This window comes from Psilocybe cubensis, chromosome 4 (assembly GCF_017499595.1).
Source record: "Psilocybe cubensis strain MGC-MH-2018 chromosome 4, whole genome shotgun sequence".
Classification (NCBI taxonomy): domain Eukaryota; kingdom Fungi; phylum Basidiomycota; class Agaricomycetes; order Agaricales; family Agrocybaceae; genus Psilocybe; species Psilocybe cubensis.
Window position 1 is genome coordinate 2,769,979 of NC_063002.1, and position 16,289 is coordinate 2,786,267.

A 16,289-nucleotide genomic window follows, 5' to 3' on the forward strand; every position below is an offset into this window, starting at 1 on the left:
AGGCTGACAGCAGGTCAGGTTCATCATCGACAATTGACCGGCTAGAGACTGCCGATTCAATTGTATGTACCAGGCTGCAACATTGCCTTGCTGTCGGCGAGACATGGACAGGAACATCATCACGGACAGGGCAAGACAGATAGGCATCTGTCCTTTGATCCTTTTTAATCTCATGATCTGCCGGGGGATATACTTCGATGAAAGCGGGTTATAATGGACAGCGGGGGTATCAAGCTTTACTTAAAGAAACGGATTGGCGTGTCTGTCTAGTTGTAACCTTCCCTGCTGCTTTTTTCTCTGGTGAGCGCGCTCTTGGTCGATTGTTTAAATTATCTGGAAAGAAGCTAATAACATTACAGACATCAATTTGAGATGGAGACTGTTGTTGAAAATCAAGATTCGAGAGCCCTCCCTGAGGGATGGGTGCAGAATTATGAACCATCGTGAGTACTCCGGTGACTGTTCAGCTGCTAGTAGAATCTCATAGTGTGGATGCCTATAGGAAGCAACTCTGGTAAGCACCGTTTCTCTGTACGCAAGGAAACAATCATTGACGCTGTCGTTTCCCAAGGTACTACGTCCAGATGAATGTCATGCCGCCTAAAGTCAGCTTCACCCACCCTGCCGATCTCGCACCGGCAGGCAAGCAAAAGTCGGCGTCGCCTTCGTCGTCCTTGGTGTCAGAGTCTCGCTCTGGGACCTCCGCTGCCCCATCCCCCCACTCATCCCCGGTCCCGCTGGCGAACGTATCTCCTCAGCCCAAAGGACGTACCTCTGCGCAGGAGTTGTATGCCAGTTATTTGAACAAGACAATGCCGCCGATGATCAACGCGTCCGGTCTGACCAGCCTGGCTGTGGCGTCCGGGACATCGCAAGCACAGGTGCAAGCGCAGATGGACGAGAGGCGATTTATGAGGACATCCCCTCCTCCCGTGTCGTCTGTCAATTGGGTGGGGCAAACTTCTGCATCGCCGCCGTTACGCGCACCGATTCCTCGGCCAGTCCCAGGGTCGAGACAGTTGCCTACGCCCCCTCATTCCTCAGATGAATCTCCTGTAACATCGCCGGCCCCATATCTGCAAACGAATTCAAACACTTCGCCGAATGTACAAACAACTTTTGGAAATGTGTCTATTAGGAATGGTGCTAACGATAATACTTCCAAACCCACTTCCCCTTTACCCAATGATGCTAATTATCAGCTGCATCGAGCTCAATCTCTGCAGACAGGGTCTTCGGTGCCAGACCATTTTCAACACGCGCACCAACGTTCACAGACCTTTGCTCCGGGGCAAACGCGACAAGTTGGGCATAATCCGAATAATGTGGTCAGTAATGAGATTCCTGTTAATGGGTTGCGACAAACACCGGCCTTGGTCACACACGCTCGACTGCCTAGTCAATCCCCTAGTTTTACGACGGTTGCCACAAATCCTGTCGCGTCCACTGCACAGTCCCAACCCAATCGATCTCGCCATTATACAACTATCGCCACAAATCCAGTAGCATTTGAGGCCCAACCTCAGGGCAACCAGTCTACCAATTTTACCAACATGGCCACAAACCACGTAAACCAAATGGGCGCTTCACCGGGTGCGGTGTCTGTTGGTAATACAGGGGTGCAATCTCTCCCTACCATCCCTTTTTCGCAGACAGCAAGAGCCATGGGTCCACTGCCTTCCCCTCCGATGTCCCCTCCGAATAACACCTCTCCCACATTCACTGGCACAACATTTGCGAACCCTACATTCAGTCCACAGATCAATTCAACCGTGGCTCGCCCAAAGAATCAACTCACAAACAGCATGGGTAAAATTGCCACTAAATTGGCGGTCGGGGCCGCTTCTGGTTTAATATCGCAAGCCACTGGTATTCCCACAACAGTTGTGAGGTCTGTTTCAAATATAATCACCGATCCAAGAGTGACTGCCATGTTCAAACGGGCGTTTTCGAGGCAGAATGGACCTATTGGAGACAACGATTTACAAGCTGTTTTACAAGGACACCCCAATGCGAACTATCAAGGAGTTATTGATGCTTTGATAAAGCAACAACAGGAGTTCAACACTATACAGATGCAGGCTAGTATGGCGTATAAGCCAATTCCCCAGTCACCTGTCGATTATCCGGCGTTGATTGCGGAGGTGCAGAGGTTGCAACAGCAGGCACGGGTACAAGCTCAGGCGGCACAGACTCAGGCTCAGATCGCGGCTGCGCAGGCAGCTGCCTCGCAGAGCACGTTAAATAGTCAATATCAGTCAATTGCAAACCAGTTAACCCAACAAATCGCCCAGCAGGGAATTCAGGCAGTGGCTACGAATCAGTCGGCGTATTTACCACTCCTGCAGGCGTATTTGGCAGCGCAGGGACAACAGTTGCCGGGTGGGGGGTTGCAGCAAGGACAACAGCAAAATGTACCGCAGGCACAGTCTCAATCGGCCACACAACAGCAAGTTCAAGTTCATGGTGCACCTCAACAACAACAGGCAGGTCAGCAGCAAACCCAGGCCGCTAACGGCACAATTCAGCCGCAACAGCATCAGTCTCCGAACACATTTGTTGCCAATGTACCTCAGAAGCCTGTTCAGCATTTGTCCGTCACTGGTGGGACTTCGTTTGCTCCCGGAAGACCGACTGCCATTGGAGGAGGGCAAACTGCGGTATCCTCTGGGGGGCAGAGCCACCCACCTGGTGTACAGATACATGCACCTGTTAATCAACTCGCTGGCGGACAACCGCAGACCTCTGGAGTTCCGCCCCACGTTTCTGCAGGTCAAATTCACTCCGGTGCGCATACGTCTCAGAGCGCTGGGCAACATCCTTCGAATAACGGCCACCAGCAGCAAAATTCTCCCGCCGGTGGTCAACCTCAGACCAGCCCCACCCAGCAGAACAATGGGGGTCAAGGTGAAAACCCGTATACGAAACTGTATGACCAGATCCAGGACGTGTACCAGCAAGTTCAGCAGCAGCAGCAGCAGCAACAACAACCATCTTATACTGACATGTCCAACTCGCTTTATAATGGTGGAGTACAACAAAGTCCGCAACAACAACCGTCGTTCACTGATATGATTAACTCTGCATTCAATGGGAATGCACAACAATCGCAGCAGCAGCCCTCTTTTACGGATATGATCAACTCTACCTTGAATGGGGGACAACAACAGCCACCATTGCCCGATATGCTAAACTCTGTCCTTAATGGAAATGGTCAACTACAGCAACCCTCACTGACAGATATGATTAACTCTGCTTTCAACAACGGCGGACAGCAGCCATCCTTCACCGACTATTTGAATTCAGCTTTGAACGGAGGTTCAGCTTCTACTCTTCCGGTATATGATACTTCGCTCCTGTACAACGACCCATCATCCGGTGGAAGCAGCAGTGGAATAATGGACAATCTTGTCCAGTCCTTCGCAAATACCTCTCTAGGGGGAAATGGCTCTTTGCAGACTGATACTTCGGGTTTGAACGGGTTTGTCAATGGTCTTACCCAGGGCTTTTCGACTGATCAGACAGACCCTTCTGCCTTCAGTGCTGGTTTTGACCTTGGGTCGCTTGGAGATAGCATTGCATCTAGTATCACCAATTCCTGGTCAGATTCTTCATGAATTTTTAGAAGAAATTCTTTCTTTTCGAAACTTCGCTCACGTTTTATAGTATTATTTGTGGATTCCATGGTTATTTTGGGTGTCTCTTTATTATTTGAAATCTTTTTCTGTAACAACCTATTACATTTTCCGAAATAAAAGAACTAGGTGCTGGCGTTGGACCAATCACGCTGCCTGTAAACATGACTCGATGCGGTCGTCTCCGCGACGCCGTCCTCCGACAGTGTGATAATAGTAAGATGAACCAGAAGACAATAAGCTGGAATATGAGGAAGACGAAGCTCTGGAAATTGCTGAATCGGACAAAAGTGACTTAGAATCTAGGATATCCGATGTAAATGAACTTGAAGAAAAAGAGGACCAGGAGATTATGATCGATGACGTATAGTGTGCATGTCACCTTTAAACATTTCAAAACAACGGTGCAGGTTCATGTTCAAATCGCGCCTTGGGCCCCAGAACTTCATCCATGTTGCGTACTGCAGCTGCAGAGCGTCAGTTGGCACGTCAGCAAGATTGAATATTTCCAGGACCTGGCCCTCAGGATTTCCCGAACTGACATTACGTTTGTTCTTTGTAAGGCGTGCTGGTTTACTCCACCATATGTTTTCCGAAATTTAGACAATGATCACTTAGGCTTATCTGCTTTCTCTGTTTAGATTACGGACTCGGTGATGATTTCGGTGGCCGTGATTGGTAAAGCGAAATTTTGCCGCTTGCTAGACTCTGTTCAATTTTGAAGTTATAGTCTTGCTTTTCCTCTTGATTTTGCAGTCATTTTTAGTTGCTGATGACCTTTGTACGAGCTATTTCCCATGTTTTCCAGCTTCTGTTGTCCAGTCTTTCGATTCATATCATCAATGGTGTTGTTGTGTTTTATTCTGGGCTTGTTATTCTCCCCTCCCATTTATTCTTGCTCCTTTAGCTGGTAGCTACAATGGCAAAACCTATGCATTTAAAGGCCATCTGCATCCACCGCTTTAGCTCATATCTTTCTCACAGTATACCAGGTGCATAGGTTGCGTCTATATCTATCATAGCTCTGCCTCATCTTCAGCAATCATCGATGACCATGGTCTTCCTTGTTCTTATTTTTGCTATCTATACGCTGAGAAGCTTCATCGGATTGTGTTCAAATTGAATTCAAAGCGATTCAGAGCATCGCGCTGGAACCGTGAGAAAGCAATCAACAAACAAACTTCGCGCCCTCTGTAATTGTCTATCTTTCTCTGGCCATCTATTATTATCATCATCTGAACATATTCCTGCACCAATGTGCCAACTCAAAAGCATCTTTGTAAACTCTTCCTGCCGTCATAGTAGCATCGTACGACAAGACGTGGTTTATCAAACGCTTTTCGCGGTTCGGCGCCTAAAATTACTACACGGGTGCAAACTAAATCCGGATGGGGTATTGGCTGGGTATTGGATTTGGGCGGCGGTATGTTGGCTAAAAAAGTTCCTGATTTCACACACCACTCTTTCCGGTTCCTGGCAGGACGAGATGGTTCAAAGCTACAAACTGTGAGCCCTAGGAAGCGACGGAATATTAACAAAATATAACGATCACCGTATTAAATTATCTGTGTTGTTGCAAGGCCATTGCCCCAGCAATATATCCCCAAGTGCGCTTCTTTATTCTTCGTGTTAAGATTAGTTCTAAATTTTGAAACTTGCCTTGAGTTAAAAGGGTTCATCAGCGATATTTACCCACCACTGATGTCTGCGGATTCAAACATATGCATTATGCATGCTGTAACATTGCCTTGCTGTTCGCAGAAACATCATGACAGACAGGGCAAGACAGATACATCTGTTCTTGGTCCTTTTTAATCTTCATATTCCAATGAAAGCGTACATATATCAACTTGAAGAACCGTATTGAGGTGTCTGTCTAGCTGTAACTTTCCCTGCTTTGCTCTTTTCTCTGGTGAGCGCTCTTGGTCGACTTTTATCCGGAAAGAAGCTAATAACAATACAGACATCAATTTGAGATGGAGACTGTTGTTGAAAATCAAGATTCGAGACCCCTCCCTGAGGGATGGGTGCAGAACTATGAACCATCGTGAGCACTCCGGTGACTGTTCAGCTGCTAGCAAAATCTCATAGTGCGCATGCTTATAGGATGCAACTCTGGTAAGCAGCGTTTTTATGTACGCAAAGAAGCAATCATTGACGCTGTCGTTTCCCAAGGTACTACGTCCAGATGAATGTCATGCCGCCTAAAGTCAGCTTCACCCACCCTGCCGATCTCGCACCGGCAGGCAAGCAAAAGTCGGCGTCGCCTTCGTCATCCTTGGAATCAGACTCTCGCTCTAAGAGCTCTGCTGCCCCATCCCCCCATTCATCCCCTGTCCCGCTCGCAAATATGTCTCCTCAGCCCACAGCGTCGTCTGTAATTTGGGTGAAGGATAATTCTGCATCGCCGCCTTTATGTGCGCCGATTCCTCAGCCAGTTCCAGGGTCGAGACAGTTGCCTGCACCTCCTCATTCCTCAGATGAATCGCATGTGACATTGTCAGTCCTGTACCCGTCAGCGCATGCAAACAATGCACCGAATGCACAACTAACTTTGGGGAATATGTCTTCTGGGAATGGTGCTAATGATAATGTTTCCAAACTCACTCCTCCCTCACTCTATGATGTTAATTACCAGCTTCATCAAGCGCAAGCTCTTCAGCCGTGGTCCTCCTTGCCAGACCATCTTCAACACGTGCACCAACGTTCACAGACTTTCGCTCCGGGGCAAACGCGACAAGTTGGGCATAATCCAAATAATGTGGTCAGTAATGAGGTTCCTGCCTGTGTTAATGGGTTTCAACAAACACAGGCCTTGGTCACACACGCTCGACTGCCCAGTCAACCCCCTAGTTTTACGACAGTTGCCACAAATCCTGTCGCGGCCACTGCTCAGTCCCAACCCGATCGATCTCGCCATTATACAACTATAGCCACAAATCCAGTAGCATTTGAGGTCCAACCTCAGGGCAACCAGTCTACCAATTTTACCAACATGGCTACAAACCACGTAAACCAAATGGGCGCTTCACCGGGTGCGGTGTCTGTTGGTAATACAGGGGCGCCATCTCTCCCTACCTTCCTTTTTTCGCAGACAGGAAGAGTCATGGGTCCGCGGCCTCCCCCTCTGAATAACACCTCTCCCACATTCACTGGCTCAACGTTTGCGAACCCAACATCCAATCTGCAAATCAATTCGGCCATGACTCGCCCAAATAATCAACTCGCAAACAGTATGGGCAAAATTGCCGCTAAAGTGGCGATTGAGGCCGCTTCTGGTTTTGTATCTCAAGCCACTGGTATTCCGACGACAGTTATGAGGTCTGTCGGAAATTTCATCACCGATCGCAGATTAATTTTCATGTGGAAAGGGATGTTTGAGAAGAAGAAAAACCCCATTCAGGCCAAAGTCTTACAAGCTGTTTTAGAAGGAGACCCCAAAGCAAATTATCAAGGAGTTATTGATGCTTTGATAAAGCAACAACAGGAGCTCAACGCTGTACAGATGAAGGCTAGCATGGCGTATAAGCCAATTCCCAGTCACCTATAGATTATACGGCGTTGATTGCGGAGGTGAAGAGGTTGCAACAGCAGGCACGGGTACAAGTTCAGGCGGCACAGACTCAGGCTCAGATAGCGGCTGCGCAGGCGGCTGCCTCACAGAATATGTCAAATAACCAATATCAGTCCATTGCAAACCAGTTAACCCTTCAAAATTTTCAACAGGAAATTCAGGCAGCGGCTACAACTCAACGTGCCTATTTGCCTGTCTTGCAGCAGGTCTATTTGGTAGCGCAGGGCCACCAGTTGCAGCAAGGACAACAGCAAAATGTACCGCAGTCAGCCGCGCAACAGCAAGTTCCAGTTTATCTTGCACCTCTACAATTGCAGGCAAGCCAGCCGCAAACCCAGGCCGCTAACGGCGCAATCCAGCCGCAACAGCATCAGTCTCCAAACACATTTGTTGACAATGTACCTCAGACACTTGTTCAGTATTCGTCCGTCACTGGTGAAACTACGTTTGCTCCCGGAAGACTAGCCGCTATTGGAGGAGGGCGACCTGCGGTATCATCTGGGGGGCAGAGCCACCCACCTGTTAATCAACTCGCTGGTGGACAATCGCAGATCTTTGGAGTTCAGGCCAACGTTTCTGCTGGTGATATTCACCCCGGTGTGTATACGTCCCAGATCGCTGGGCACCATTATTCAAATAGCGGTCACCAACAGCAAAATTCTCCCGCCGGTGGTCAACCTCAGACCAGCCCCACCCAGCAGAACAATGGGGGTCAAGGTGAAAATCTGTATACGAAACTGTATGACCAGATCCAGGACATGTACCAGCAAGTTCAGCAGCAACAGCAACAGCAACAACAACCATCTGATACCGACATGTCCAACTTGCTTTATAATAGTGGAGTACCACAAATTCCGCCACAACAATCATTGTTAACTGACATGAATAACTCTGCATTTAACGGGAGTGTACAACAATCGCAGCAGCAGCCTTCTTTTACGGATATGCCCAACTCTAGGAATGGGGGACAACAACAGCCACCATTGCCCGATACTATGCTAAACTCTGTCTTTTACGGAAATGGTCAACAACAGCAATCCTCACCAACCGATGTGATCAACTCTGCTTTCAACAACGGTGGACAGCAGTTATTGTTCACCAACTATTTGACCTCCCCTTTGAACGCCGGAGGTTCAGCTTCTAATCCTCTAGTATATGACACTTGGCTTCTTTACGACACACCTTCGCCCGGTGGAGGCAGCGGTGGAACAATGGATAATCTTGTCCAGTCTTTTGCCAATACCTCTCTAGGGGGAGATGACTCTTTTCAGACTGATACTTTGGGTTTGAACGGGTTTGTCAATGGTCTTACCCAGGGCTTTTCGACAGATCAGACAGATCCTTCCGCCTTCAGTGCTGGTTTTGACCTTGGGTCGCTTGGAGATGATATTGCATCTAGTATCACCAATTCCTGGTCAGATTCTTCATAACTTTGTTAGACAAAATTCTTTCTTTTTGGGATAAAAATTATACGCGCATTCTGTATCGCCTGTGGATTCAATGTCTCGAATGTTTCTTCCTAATTTCATTTTTCTGATGTTTTTGTAACCATCTATGTAATTTTCCAAACTGTTGGCGTTGGACCAAGTACTACTAGGTTTACAGCAGTCATGCCGTGTTAAATATGACTCGACGCGTCAATAATAGCGCGTTACCATCAGCACTGCACGGTCCCGTGACGTTACATCCTCATTTATTAGTCACCTCTTCGGTTGGACCCCTGAAATTTGTTCTTTGTTCTTTCCCCCATCATTACTAGTATTGACTTTTTTCCCGCCTCTTCTTATTATGAGGACTACTCGCTCTTCGGCGAGGATTGCTTTGTCGTCTTCAACAGCGACTTCCATTTCCAATCCTTCTCCAGCATTGAGTTCTAGGGCTGAGTCCATAAAGACAGAGGCTGAAACGCCTATGACTTCTGACCTTGAAGAAGATTTGGTCCCTGTCAAGACGCGCAATGCAAGTGCGCGAGGAAGCAAAAGGGGGGCCAAACGCTTTACTGAGAATGACGATGAGGAAGAGTCGATATCTGTCGCCCCTGCGCCTAAACGAAGACGCAGTGCTACTGTTACCCAACAAGTTTACGTGGCAGTCCCAACTGCGAAAATCAAAGGAAAATTACAGGTTAGGAAGCTCTTTGATGAAAAGTAGACCATCTCCGTGAATGATATTTACAGAAAGAGACTCCAAAGACTAGGGGAAAGGGCAAGGCCAAAGATGTTGTCTCCGCAAGGCCGTCCTCCGACAGTGAGAATGAACCAGAAGATAGCGACCTGGAATACGACGAAGACGAAGCTCGGGAAATTGATGAATCGGACGAAAGTGACTCAGAGTTTAGGATATCTGATGCAGATGAAGAAGACGAGGAGATTATGATCGATGACGCAGTGCGCCTGTCACTTCAAACATCTCAAGCCAACGGTGCCGGCTCATCTTCGAATCGTGTCGCGGGCCCCAGCCCTGCCGCCATGTTGCGTGCTGCAGCTGCAGAGCGTCGGTTGGCACGTCAGCGAGAAGCTGAGACGGTCGAAAATTTCCAGGAACTGGACAGCGACGACTTAGATGAATTTTCTTCGGAAGATGAGCCATTAGCAGACATTTTATCCAGCGAGGGGAAAGGAAAAGGAAAGGAACTCTTTACTTCAACTCCGACGAGGATGATTTCTTCAAAGAAGTCCATGACATTATCTGAACTGAAGAAACTAGCTAAGGAGCGACGCTCGGCGTTTCGCAATGCTCGCATTGCAAACAAGAAAGAGGAACGTGCACTTGTGAAAGAGCTTGGCAGGAGATTGACCCATGTAAGTCCTTGCATTCCTGAGCGCCTCTTTTGCCAACATCAACGTTTCTTTTAGGCGGAGAGAACGTCCCTTGCTTTGCGCAGGAATCACCCTGAATTGAGGGATGTCTGGGGTGATCTCGAAAAGGATATTCCCATCATTCAGCCCAAGAAAGCAGAACAGCCTACCAATCTCAAATTAACATTACTTCCCTTCCAAAAAGAAAGTTTGTATTGGATGAAACAGCAAGAGAAGGGTGTTTGGAGCGGTGGTATGTTAGCAGTAAGTCTTTTCATACCGTCTTGTTTATGTCATACCTTTAACATATCTCGTAGGATGAAATGGGGTATGATTTTTTATAGTTGCATGACCACCCTGCTGATTCATAATCTCAGAATGGGGAAGACTATTCAGATCATATCGTTGTTCGTATCTGACGGTTCAAAACCCAACCTGGTCGTTGCGTTAGTTTCTACGAGTTTCTTTCTCACACGTTCATTTGCTGATCAGGTTTTAGCCCTACCGTGGCCATCATGCAGTGGAGAAATGAAATTGAGGCCCATACGGATGGTTTGAAGGTGCTTGTATGGCACGGGAGCTCTCGTGAATCCGATGCGACTGAATTAGCCAAGTACGACGTTGTATGTGTTTTGATCGATTCTATAATTCTTTCTCGTTCTGACGTTTTCTAGGTGTTAACAACTTATGCTGTCCTCGAAAGGTACGTTTGAGTTGGCTTGTTCAATATCAATCGCTAACATCTTTGATTTTAGCTGCTTCCGTAAGCAGCACAGTGGATTCAAACGAAAAGGCTTAATTGTCAAGGAGAAATCGCCTGTACATCAGGTTGACTGGAACAGAGTTGTTTTAGACGAAGCTCATAATATTAAAGAGCGATCAACCAACACGGCAAAGGCAGCATTTGAACTCAAATCTAAATTTAGGTGGTGTCTTTCGGGAACGCCTCTCCAAAATCGTGTCGGAGAACTTTACAGTCTCGTTCGATTCTTAGGAGGAGATCCTTTCTCATATTATTTTTGTATGTTCCCATTCTTATGATTCTCGGTAGTGTATTGACCCGCATCCTTTAGGTAAGCTGTGTGAATGCAAATCCTTGCATTGGACTTTCAGCGACAAGAAATCCTGTGACGGTGTGTTTCGCTTATAAATACACTCATCTATAATCCTTCTAAATGTCCCTATAGATTGCGGACACAGTCCCATGCAGCATGTTTGTCGCTTCTCGTCCCAAAAGCTTGGATTGTTTAAACTAACGCACACTCCACAGACTTGTTTTTGGAATACCGAAATTCTCACACCGATTCAAAAACATGGCATGATTGGCCCTGGCAAGAACGCTTTCAAGAAACTCAAGATTCTATTGGATAGAATGATGCTTCGGAGAACCAAAGTCATAAAATCTAACCTTTTAATTTCCACAGTTGCTGATATTTCATCCGTAGCTCCAAAAAGCAGACGATCTGGGTTTACCACCGAGAACTGTGCTCGTTCGACGTGATTATTTTAGCCCCGAAGAAAAGGAACTTTATTTATCTCTCTTCTCGGACGCAAAACGACAATTTAATACGTATCTTGATCACGGAACCGTTTTGAATAGTTCGTATTCATCTTCTGTTGAATCTTGTTGGGTTGAAAATGCTCATGTTGTTTTCCTCATGTACAGATTACTCCAATATTTTTAGTCTGTGAGTTCACATTTATTTCTCATTGAATGTGGGACATTCTGATCCTTGTGGTACCAGGCTCACTCGAATGAGACAGATGGCGTGTCATCCAGATCTTGTCCTTCGGAGCAAGACGAACGCCACTCAGTTCGTGGCTGATGTAGCTGATGACACTACCGTTTGCCGTATTTGCAATGACATTGCGGAGGATGCTATTCAAGCTAAATGCAGACATATTTTCGATCGTGAATGCATCAAACAGTATCTGGAAATAGCCAACGATGACAACGTAGGTTTTCTGATCATCTGCACCCCACGAATGATCTGAATCAGATATTCCGAAGCCTGCTTGTCCAGTCTGTCACTTGCCATTGACAATTGACCTTGAAGCACCAGCGCTTGTCCTTGAAGAAAACATGGCCAACGTTCGTCAAGGCATTCTTGGTCGTTTGAACCTCGATAACTGGCGTTCTTCCACCAAGATCGAAGCTTTGGTGGAAGAGCTCAGCAATCTTCGCCTGAAAGATGCCACAACAAAGAGTCTCGTGTTCAGCCAGTTTGTCAACTTTCTGGATCTTATTGCCTACAGGTTGCAGCGAGCCGGTTTTAATGTAATATCATTCTTCTTTTGGACTAGTCACTCCGGGGCTAACTCATTTCTCTCTAGATTTGTCGTTTAGAAGGTACAATGTCTCCACAGGCTCGAGATGCTACCATCAAGCATTTCAGTAAGATTTAACTCTGCAATGGATTCCAAGATGTTATTAATAATCGTCAGTGAATAATGTCGACGTCACTGTGTTCCTCGTCAGTTTGAAGGCTGGAGGTGTTGCCCTAAATCTCACCGAAGCTTCTCGTGTGTATCTCATGGATAGTTGGTGGAATCCTGCGGTAAGTTCAAATCGTGTATCAATGCAAAACGTGTTATTCACTTGTATCTAGGTTGAATATCGTAAGTTTCAACAATCAGATTCACATCTTGGCGTTGAATCGATGTCATTACAGAGGCTATGGATCGTATTCATCGTCTTGGCCAGCGCAGACCCGTTCAGGCCATCAAACTTGTCGTGGAAGATAGTATTGAGAGTCGCATCGTACAGGTAATGCACTTATACTTGTATTATGAACATGCCTATAATTCTTTTTCAATCGCAGCTCCAAGAGAAAAAGAGCGCCATGGTTGATGCCACATTGTCAGCCGATGATTCTGTGCGTATCCGGTCCAATTTTACCTATACTTATACTGAACAATACATTCAGGCTATGGGTCGCCTTACCCCTGAAGATGTATGTCTTTCTTTGCCCGTGGGTTTTCATGCTCTAACTTCTGTGTTTTGTTTTATCAGTTGGGTTTCTTGTTTAGAGTAAGTCGGCTTCATTATCTAGTATTTCAACCCACTGACTTTTTGTTCAGTTGTAAAACAGAAACATCATTTACCATATACCTTGTATAAAATTTGTCTAACTATCATTTCCATCATTTATTCTTTGCCACATGTATATCCCTTCTATGCATCCTTTGGATTGTGTCATAATTTTCATTTGTATCCCAATTATCTCAGTCATACTCGGTATCTTTACAATCGGAATGCGTTCTTACTATTATTTGTTTGTTCTTGGTAAATGCGGGGTACTGGGGTTTCAACTCCCAAGAGTTCGAAGAAAGCACAAAACAATCGAGTGTGATTGGCGCCTTACATTTGTACGGTTTGTAGGTAGCCCTTGATGTCTTTCCCCACAATGCTTTTTAATTTTTCAAAAGCCCTGCAAAAATGTTTGCCTTCTATTCTCAATACCTCTAAAGCAATTGGTTCAGTACAATCTAGTCACCATTTTACTAAATATTGTTGATGGATGTCAGGCACTCCAAGGTTACATTTGGGGAAACAAAATAAACACATGCGAAGTTGCCAATCGGGAAGACCGCATTTGAGTTGCCGACCCCGCATTCACTTCCCCGGTCTCATTTCTGATTTCTCCAAATCTTGCCTCATACCTTTTCTTGAATCTACTGTACACGTTTCCTCGAAAATGGCTTCAACTTCGAAACAATACACTTGGGAGGAAATTGCACAGGTTTGTCCATTGTATATTGTTTAATCTTCAATTGTTTTTCTGAGCACCCGCGTTGGTAACAAACTACAGCATAACAAGGAGGGGGATGTGGTGAGTTGATAGCCAATGAACTCTGGGACAGACTCTCAGTGTGGCTTTAGTGGGTTGTCATAGATGCTAAGGTCTATGATCTCACCAAGTTTGCCAATATGCATCCTGGTGGTCCCAATGTAATATACGCAGAATCTGTTGGTGCGTCTTAGCTCATGATTCTCCACAGGTTCGAGAGTTAATTAGCTCTTTGGTTAGCTGGGAAGGATGCCACGCAAGTATTCTTTGGTCTGCATAGACACGAAGTGTTGCTACGTCCACAATACGCACGTCTTCAAATCGGTACGGTGCAAGGCGAGACGGAACAGATCAAAGCCCCCGTTCCGGGGGCGCTGAGCAAAGTACCATACGGTGAACCAACGTGGCTCAGCCAAGGGTACTTCAGTCCTTACTACTCAGAAAATCACCGTAAATTTCAAACTGCTGTGCGAGAGTTCTTTGAGACGGTTGTCAAACCTGAGTCTGTGAGGTGTGAGGAAAGCGGGAAAAGGATATCGCAGGAAGTTGTGGACAAAATGGCGTATGTCTTGTTTTCTCGTTCAATGGGAGGAGCCGCGTGTTTTATTCAAACTCCATATCTAGTGAAACAAACATCATTGCCATGAGGATGGGCCCAGGGAAGCATTTGAAAGGGCGTACTCTGATGGGCGGAATAGTAAAACCAGAAGAGTTTGATTATTTCCACGAAGTACAATTTTATCTCTTAAAACGTGGACTTCTTTTAAAGCATTTTATTTTAGGGTATTATCCATGCGGAGCTTGCTCGTGTCAGTAGCAGAGCAGTGGTTGACGGTCTTTTGGCGGGTTTGGTTATTGGTTTACCGCCAATTCTAAACTATGGCAATCCTGAGTTATACGATAAAGTTGTAAACGAAGTATGTGAGACAAATGTTTTGTCGATCAGCCATCCTTACAAAGATATACAGACTCTTTCTGGCAAGAAATTCCTTGCTCTTGCTATCAGCGAAGCATTTGCAGGCAGCGATGTCGGAGGTCTTCAAACCACTGCTGTACGTGATGGAGATTACTGGATTGTCACTGGAACCAAAAAGTACGTGCATAAATATCTAAATCATACAATCGTTGACATGGAGCCACGAAGATGGATTACAAATGGGACCTTTGCAGACTATTTTACAACCGGCTGCAAGACAGAGGTGAACATATATTTATAACTTCTAACAGTTGGATTCTGACTACCTGCAAAAGACCGGATTCACTGTCATACTGATCGAAAGAGGACCTGGGGTGGAGACAAAGCCCATCAAGACCGCATATTCGTCGGTAGCTGGTACAGCTTATGTGACTTTCAACAAGGCATGCCTGGATTCTATTAATTGTGGAGAATTTCCGTGACGTCGCATGTTCTAGGTCCGAGTACCTGTTGCCAATACACTGGGCAAAGTTGGCGCTGGCATGTCGGTCATTCTATCTAATTTCAACCACGAGCGATGGATGGTGTGTGGGACTTCGATCGCGGCTCAGCGACTGGCTGTCGAAGAATCTTTGAAGTACGCGAATCTTGATTGACAAAACCTAAAGCCACATTGTTGACTCCGTTATCAGGTGGTCAACACAGCGCATTGTTTTCGGCAAACCTTTGACATCCCAAGCAGTGATAAGAGCCAAACTTGCAACCATGATTTCTAGAGTAGAAGCATGTCAGAATTGGTATGAAAGCATAACATACCAGATGAACCAGGTACGATTCCTTTTGCCGAATATTCCACTAAGTTCGCAACTGAGGTGAAACCGTCGTCTACAAGATGACCTATGCTCAACAATCTGATAAATTGGCGGGTCCTATTGGTCTGCTCAAACAGTGCGTTCTTTCTCACCGATATCGAGTATTTTGGTGACATTCGGTTCACTATCCGACTCCAGATTCATCAGCAAAGCAGGGCGCGAGACGGCCGAAGGTATTTAGTCTGAACTTACTGGTGTGTACTGTTGCTGATATTATCTTTTTGTAGATGCAACCCAGGTGTTCGGCGGACGGGCACTGACTGTAACTGGAATGGGTAAATTCATCGAGAATGTAAGTTTATCCTTGCGGGGTTGCCTGAGATATATTTGCTCAACTTGTATTTTTTTTGCAGTATCACAGGACATCTGGATTCGATGCTAGTCAGTACCTTATCGCGTCAATATGCTTTGAATCTTTAACTGATATTCTTTCTTAATACAGTTTTGGCTGGTGCAGAAGATGTACTAGGTGACCTTGGTGTGCGGCAGGCGTTGAAGAAAATGCCTCGTGACGCACGACTATAGGGATGCTTCAAGGACAGTGCCTACGGCACGGTGGGAGGCTGTTCTGTTATGATATCATTTTTTTAAAACTGGGAAGAAAGAATTGTTAGTAGTTTAGTCAGAATTTTTGACATGGACAATTTCGTTGTATTGCAAATGAGAGCTTCAGTAAGGCGAGTCCAGGTACGCGTCTCTGTGA

General features: G+C 46.0%; 5 protein-coding genes across 5 annotated transcripts; all 5 read left to right on the top strand.

Annotated features, from left to right (window-relative positions):
• Window positions 1–372: 372 nt before the first annotated feature.
• On the top strand, window positions 373–3,617 carry JR316_0005117 (uncharacterized protein; the record flags this gene model as incomplete). Its single annotated transcript, XM_047890881.1, has 2 exons — window positions 373–443; window positions 572–3,617. The coding sequence occupies 2 exons, from the start codon at window positions 373–375 to the stop codon at window positions 3,615–3,617; spliced, it is 3,117 nt and encodes a 1,038-aa protein (XP_047750642.1).
• Window positions 3,618–5,611: 1,994 nt separating this feature from the next.
• Window positions 5,612–7,185, top strand: JR316_0005118 (uncharacterized protein; the record flags this gene model as incomplete). The annotated part of the gene is made up of 2 exons (XM_047890882.1): window positions 5,612–5,682; window positions 5,811–7,185. 2 exons carry the CDS (start codon window positions 5,612–5,614, stop codon window positions 7,183–7,185), a joined length of 1,446 nt encoding a protein of 481 aa, XP_047750643.1.
• Window positions 7,186–7,301: 116 nt separating this feature from the next.
• JR316_0005119 (uncharacterized protein) lies at window positions 7,302–8,639 on the top strand (the record flags this gene model as incomplete). The annotated part of the gene is made up of 1 exon (XM_047890883.1): window positions 7,302–8,639. One exon carries the CDS (start codon window positions 7,302–7,304, stop codon window positions 8,637–8,639), a length of 1,338 nt encoding a protein of 445 aa, XP_047750644.1.
• A 358-nt stretch (window positions 8,640–8,997) lies between these two features.
• Window positions 8,998–13,094, top strand: JR316_0005120 (ATP-dependent helicase rhp16; the record flags this gene model as incomplete). Its single annotated transcript, XM_047890884.1, has 23 exons — window positions 8,998–9,333; window positions 9,387–10,010; window positions 10,065–10,271; window positions 10,325–10,335; window positions 10,385–10,453; window positions 10,507–10,630; window positions 10,682–10,710; window positions 10,763–11,028; window positions 11,081–11,140; window positions 11,195–11,220; window positions 11,278–11,400; window positions 11,453–11,606; window positions 11,674–11,695; window positions 11,753–11,963; window positions 12,019–12,285; window positions 12,342–12,402; window positions 12,453–12,565; window positions 12,617–12,626; window positions 12,680–12,774; window positions 12,830–12,883; window positions 12,935–12,961; window positions 13,021–13,038; window positions 13,089–13,094. 23 exons carry the CDS (start codon window positions 8,998–9,000, stop codon window positions 13,092–13,094), a joined length of 2,913 nt encoding a protein of 970 aa, XP_047750645.1.
• A 611-nt stretch (window positions 13,095–13,705) lies between these two features.
• Window positions 13,706–16,111, top strand: JR316_0005121 (Acyl-CoA dehydrogenase apdG; the record flags this gene model as incomplete). Its single annotated transcript, XM_047890885.1, has 16 exons — window positions 13,706–13,750; window positions 13,820–13,840; window positions 13,891–13,981; window positions 14,039–14,360; window positions 14,423–14,528; window positions 14,581–14,715; window positions 14,767–14,891; window positions 14,943–14,997; window positions 15,050–15,157; window positions 15,212–15,351; window positions 15,407–15,542; window positions 15,607–15,662; window positions 15,725–15,759; window positions 15,814–15,878; window positions 15,940–15,967; window positions 16,029–16,111. 16 exons carry the CDS (start codon window positions 13,706–13,708, stop codon window positions 16,109–16,111), a joined length of 1,551 nt encoding a protein of 516 aa, XP_047750646.1.
• Between the last annotated feature and the right edge of the window lie 178 nt (window positions 16,112–16,289).